Source organism: Cavia porcellus, unplaced genomic scaffold (genome assembly GCF_034190915.1).
Source record: "Cavia porcellus strain 051 isolate PalLab524CR breed Dunkin Hartley unplaced genomic scaffold, mCavPor4.1 scaffold_5, whole genome shotgun sequence".
Classification (NCBI taxonomy): Eukaryota; Metazoa; Chordata; class Mammalia; order Rodentia; family Caviidae; genus Cavia; species Cavia porcellus.
Window position 1 is genome coordinate 98,956,772 of NW_026947488.1, and position 6,000 is coordinate 98,962,771.

General features: G+C 40.3%; 1 protein-coding gene across 5 annotated transcripts in view; it reads left to right on the forward strand.

Annotated features, from left to right (window-relative positions):
• Positions 1–4,591, forward strand: part of G3bp2 (G3BP stress granule assembly factor 2) — an 82,735-nt gene extending 78,144 nt beyond the window's left edge. For all 5 annotated transcript variants that reach the window (XM_005003443.4, XM_005003444.4, XM_003469393.5 and 2 more), the window contains 3 exons: positions 646–774; positions 1,253–1,371; positions 1,712–4,591. In XM_005003443.4, the coding sequence (XP_005003500.1) occupies positions 646–774; positions 1,253–1,371; positions 1,712–1,984 (521 nt within the window). In that variant the 3' untranslated portion in view covers positions 1,985–4,591. The remainder of the gene's footprint in view (positions 1–645; positions 775–1,252; positions 1,372–1,711) is intronic.
• Positions 4,592–6,000: the final 1,409 nt, after the last annotated feature.

A 6,000-nucleotide genomic window follows, 5' to 3' on the forward strand; every position in this document is an offset into this window, starting at 1 on the left:
GTTGCCATGATTTTTGACTTGTTTACATATTAGCTCATATATGTATTACCTTTATTTGAGTTCTTTAAGAATGTTTACATTACTTTGGGGAGGAGGTGGAACATACAGTATATGTCAGTTTTTGAGTGTTATTTAAAATGAGACATGAGAATTACTGATTTGGCTGTAATGTCATATAATCAGAGACTGAGGCCGGGCATGGTGATGTTACTCCTGTAATCCTAACCTTGTACTGAAAGTGCCAGGCTAGCCTGGGCAACTCAGTGAAACCCTATCTTAAAATAAAATATGAAAAGGATCAGTACTGGAAAAAAGTCAGATGACTGAGCAAAATGATTGGTGTAGAAATAGACATCTTTGACCTGGTTCTTGGGTAATGGCAACAGTTTGGTTGTTAAGGAGGAAGACCTGTGCTTTTGGTACCTGACATTCATAGTCAGACCAGTAGTCTAGCAGAAGAAACTGCCTGTGTTCTCTGGGTTTAGTTTTCTGACTAACCTACTAGTAACAGGTACTTCTACCTCTTCAGGATGCTCATAAAACAAGAATCTCAGTACGAAGTGATTTTTCTTTTTACATTCATTGCTTTTAACTGTTTGTTATATGATGTTGTAAACTCTGTGCCTGTTTTGTTGCTGTTCTCAGGCAGAGGAGATATGGAACAGAATGACTCAGACAACCGTAGAATAATTCGCTATCCAGACAGTCATCAGCTTTTTGTTGGTAACTTGCCACATGACATTGATGAAAATGAACTGAAAGAATTCTTTATGAGTAAGTGGTCTGTTTTGGTTTTTTAACTAAAAGTTTAAAATTATCTTAACATTAAGCCAATAGTAGACAGTTTTTTGTAACATAACCACTGTCTCCCGTGCTGTCCTCCCCACTCCCGATCTCATCTTGATGGGTCAGCAGAAATGGGAAGGGTAGTGGCTGCTAAATTTTCAGTCAGTAGTGATCAGGAGAAAAAGAGGGACACATCAGTCTGAAACAAAAGATAAAAACCAGAATGAGAAGCTAGATGGCCTTTCCAGAGCCTCATAGTGTCTTTGCTTGGGAAAGGGCTGAAGTTAGTGATCAGCTCTGGTACTGCAGCTGTGTCTTTGTCTCTGTACCTTGTCGCAGGGTACAGGACCTTGCGACTTTTATTTCCAAATGGATCGAGGATGTTAAGATAAATCATCCTGAATAATTAAAGCCGTTAGAGTACTGTTAAAATATTTAATTCTTGGCATAATGTATATTTTCACAGGTTTTGGAAACGTTGTGGAACTTCGCATCAATACCAAGGGTGTTGGGGGAAAGCTTCCAAATTTTGGTTTTGTGGTTTTTGATGACTCTGAACCAGTTCAGAGAATCTTAATTGCAAAAGTAAGTGATTTAAAGGGCATAATTCAAGCCATTCTTATCTCTGTTGTATATAATATGATTACCCTGGTGCTTTTTAAAACCATAGAAAATCACTTTTTAAATGATAAAGCTAAAAGTAGTTTATTGTGAAATGGTATTTATGCAAAGGTTAAAGATTCTTTATGGTGTTAAAGACTGAGATGTTCGTTTTTAAATTTCAGTGTTTAATACAGTTAGACTGCATAGTAAAATTTTCATGAATGTTTTCTTCTAAGGATTTTCTGATTTCTCTGAGCAAGGTAAGTGCATTTCTGTTGCTATCTAACTTGCCCGTGTCGCTATTTTTCTCCTCTCCTTAAAGCCAATTATGTTCCGAGGAGAGGTGCGCTTAAATGTGGAAGAGAAGAAGACAAGAGCTGCGAGAGAGCGAGAGACCCGAGGCGGTGGCGATGACCGCAGGGATGTCAGGCGCAACGAGCGAGGTCCTGGAGGCCCGCGGGGCCTCGTGGGCGGCGGGCTGGTGCGCGACCGAGACAACAGAGGCCCCCCTCCACGGGGCGGCGTGGCGCAGAAACTGGGCTCCGGGCGAGGCGCTGGGCAGATGGAGGGCCGCTTCCCTGGGCAGCGGCGCTGACCCTGCGGCCAGTCTTGGCAGTGGCGCGGTCTTCATCGTGTTTGCGTTCTTGTGAATTTTTTTTTTGGCTTTGGAATGTGACACAGCCTTTTTAATCATTTCTTTGATGTGAAAAGCATCTTTGGTTATCAGTTAAATTGAGGTGGACATTTTTCCCCAATTTCATAACAGGATTCACATTGTTAATTTATAAATCTAGACTTGGTGAATTAAGGACTGAGATGACCTTTAATCTATCAACAACAGAATGAACTTAAAAGGACATGTCCTGAATTCAGGTCCTTTGAGTCAAAAAATATCCTCTGCTGCACAATTTGTTTAAGTGTTACTGTTTCTGCCTGTTAATGTTGGAAACACAAATAGTGCAATTTGTGCAATTGGAGAATCTTGCCTTTTTTCTTGGCTTCCCCCTCCCCCAATACAAACCAACTGAAACTTGTGCCCTCATCAAAATGCACTGTTGGGTACTCTGAACTCCTTAACATTGAAGTCTGCAACAGGAGGCAACAGGGAAAGAAACCTTCCGTCTTTTTCCAGTAGAAAGTAGCTTATGAAATGATGAGGGCATTTTATCTGCTTGCTGTGACCAGCGTGTGTACACATAGACCTTAACAAGACTACCGATGTGTTCCAGGAGGAAATTAGCTATGAACTAAAAACAACAAAAACCAGAACTTCAAATGTCATGGTTTTGAGTATCAGCTTCGCACTGTCAGAGTTTTCTGCCCGCCCCTCTTGATACAGGGCAGGCTGGCTGCTCAGCACACTCCTCCCCGTCCTTTGAGCTGTGTACAGTGGAGATTGTCTTTCCTGTATTTTTGTTCTCTGGTATAAGCATGATGGTGCCTTCTCTTAATACATCATTCCAGTCCTGCTGGTTATTTTGTACAGTATAGTTTATGGATTGCCGTGCTACAAAGCCAAACAGCTGCAAAACATTGAGAAATCATTGGAGTGTATAAAAATTGCAGTATCTTTAAAATCAGTAAAATGGACACTTACTACTTACCTTGTTCTTCAGTTAACAGGTTTTGTGTTCTGTGGGAGGGGCCTTGTGTCCAGGATGGAGTGAGAGAGAAGGTTGGTTCTTTTGAATCTCTAGTTGACTTTTCTTGGTTTTAATGTGAATGTGAACCATACGGCTTCAATGCTTGGAAAAGTCACTCAACTTGGTGTACATTTTTAGTAACATTTCAAAAGTAGCAGATTCTATAAATGGCAAGTAAACCCACAAGTGAGGATACTGCAGTTTTCAGAGGAAGGAACAGCAGCTCTAGGTAGTGTTGGCGTTTTCTCTCTGGGGTCTGGGAGCTGTCATTCATTTTGCACAATTCTTGAACTGATGTTAACACCTGAGTGTTAACATCAGTTAACACTCCTGAATTTCACAGTCTGGGAGGACATCTTTTTATTTTTACATGAATCTGAACAGTTCTGTGAGCAGAGATTGTAGCTGCTGGATTATTATATTGTCTTTTTAGCAAGTTCCAATAAAACACAAAATATGGCAGAGATGATCCAGTTCTGTGTGTGGAGCAGTCAGAGCCTAGGCAGATTCTGATGTTCCAGGCAGGAGGTGGGGAGAAGTGTGACCACTTAAAGCTGCTTGTTAACATGGAAGACTTCTCCATTCTGACTTAAAACAAGCAAACCATGCACTTGCCAGAGTAGCAGATTGGTTCTGAATTATGCAGCAATTTGCTGCTTAGTAAACTAGCAAATGATTGCATGTGCTTTGCTTTTTACCAACAGGGCAATAAGAGTAAAGTCAAATCTATTGTCTTTTTCAGCCCTTTGAATGAGGTCTTCCATGTGTGAGGAAAAGTTTTGCACTATTGCATATATTTGGGGGACACAGATTTTCAGTTTCCATTTTTGGGAGCTTAAGGATTTATATTTGTTTGAAACAGTTTTACGCTTTCTGATGTATAGTACTTGAAGTTCTTACCAGAAAATTACTTTGGGGTCTTGAAGCCTTTATCCAACTACTTTAATGAGTGGTTTTATGTCAGTGTTTTTTCTCCCATGTATTTTTCCTTTATTCGTCTTTCCCCTTCCACATACACATAAATGTATGTATGTACGTACACATATACACATGTTTCTGACCCAGGATATTGCGCAGTAGCCCATGAGAACTGTTCTGGCACCAAAAGAAACGACAAGTGTTAAGTGTAATAGACAGCGAGTGCAGAGAGCCACTGGGCACCCATCGCTGCACATGGCAGAGGAAGCATGAGAACACCGGCTGGCGGAGTTTCCATGGTGATTGCTCACCCACAGTACTGTGGACTTTAACACTTTGTCCCCTCTTCAGTGAAGCAGTAAAATATTCATCTACCATTACTGTTCTTTGCTATTCTGTTTTATTTTTCGATGGTAATATTCTATCCTTATGACACTATTGCAACCAAATTGGCTTTATCATCTTGGCTTTAGTAGGAATAGAAGACAATGGATTACCATCTCTGTTGCTGTAATGTGTTAAGCATTATATGCTAGTAGAATCTAGTTTAATTGTTTCAGGTGGAAAGCATTCTTTTGAGTTTCCATTTTGAATGTGTTTGGACTAAACAAACAATAAACTACTGATGTCTGCAGCATTTATCTATGTCCCTGATTTGTAGTTTTATGTTCACTATTTTTCTCATTTCATTTCACTTTTACAGTAAGTAAAAATAAGTTGTGCTGAAACCAGTTGTTTATTATTTGTGAAATTGAATGTTTAAATTATCAGAACAACTAAGTAACTCTTAAGAGTTATTAAGAGCCAGTCAGGGAGCTGGCGTGACCCACAGGAACGACAGACTTGGCCTGAGGTTTTCAGTGAGCAGTTGCCACACCCAGAACCTCCTCACTGGCGGTGGTCCTGTCACTGCACAGAGCTGGACTCGGGAGTGAGGATGGTGAACCGATGTGTGGGTGCTGGGGCACCTTGAGTTTTCCAGATGATGGCTATCTTCTCAAGGGAAACAGGAAGAGAGGTGTGAAGTGGCCTGAATCGGGGGCCTGCAGCAGCTGAGAAGCTGGAGCAGATTTCTGGAGCTCTGTCAGAATGTTCAAGGAGAAATCATCATTTAGTCATATATAGACATCCCTCAGGTGAAAGTCAGGTCCCAAAGGCTATGTCACTTCAGAGCATGAAACTTCTCCTTCAAAGGGAAGATAGAGATGATTTTTCCTGTTGATACATTCTATAATACTGCCGACGCATCACTGTTTAAGATTCCCAGTGAATGGATCTTCCCTTGTTTGCTACATCAAGACCATCATAACCAATAGTCAAGTAATCTGAAGGAAATAAGATTTAATGAAGAATTTTGGAAACTGGATTATCATGTAAAAGCCTACTTAACTGTACGATTGTAGAAAAGCATTTTTTAGAGGGGATGAAGTATATATCACATTCCGTAGTGGAAATAGACCGAATTTGATGGAACAATCCAGAACGTTTTATTTTATTTTTTAAGTGGCCCGTTTATTTGAGATGAGGTCTTGCTGTGTTGCCCAGGTTGATTCTGAATTCCTGGGCTTGAGTAATCTCTAGGTGCTAGAGCTATAAGCATGTGCTCTTGCATGCATCTTATTCATTTATTGGTTTCTTTTATTTGCTGCTGGAGATTGGACCAAGGGCCTCACTTACAAAGGCAAATGTTTTATCTGAGCTACATCCCCAGCCAGGCCCAGGAAATTCATATGGAGCAAAATATTTGAGATTTTCAGTCATTCAAGATTCCAGGTTTCTTTTGTTTTCTTGTTTTTGGTACCAGGGATCAAACTCAATCTTGTGCTTGCCAGGCAGGCACTTATGCCACTGAGCTAAATCTCTGGCCCAAGATGCTTCATTTCAATTATGCCATATAATTTTATCTTTTTATGATACAGTCTTTGTGGCACATTAATGGAAAATTAGGTAGTGAACTGAGTTCATGTGTTTTCCAATTATGTCAAGTTGGTCATTATATTCTAACAGCAGGTCAGTAAAGACTAGTTTGTTTTGTTTTATTTTGGTTTTT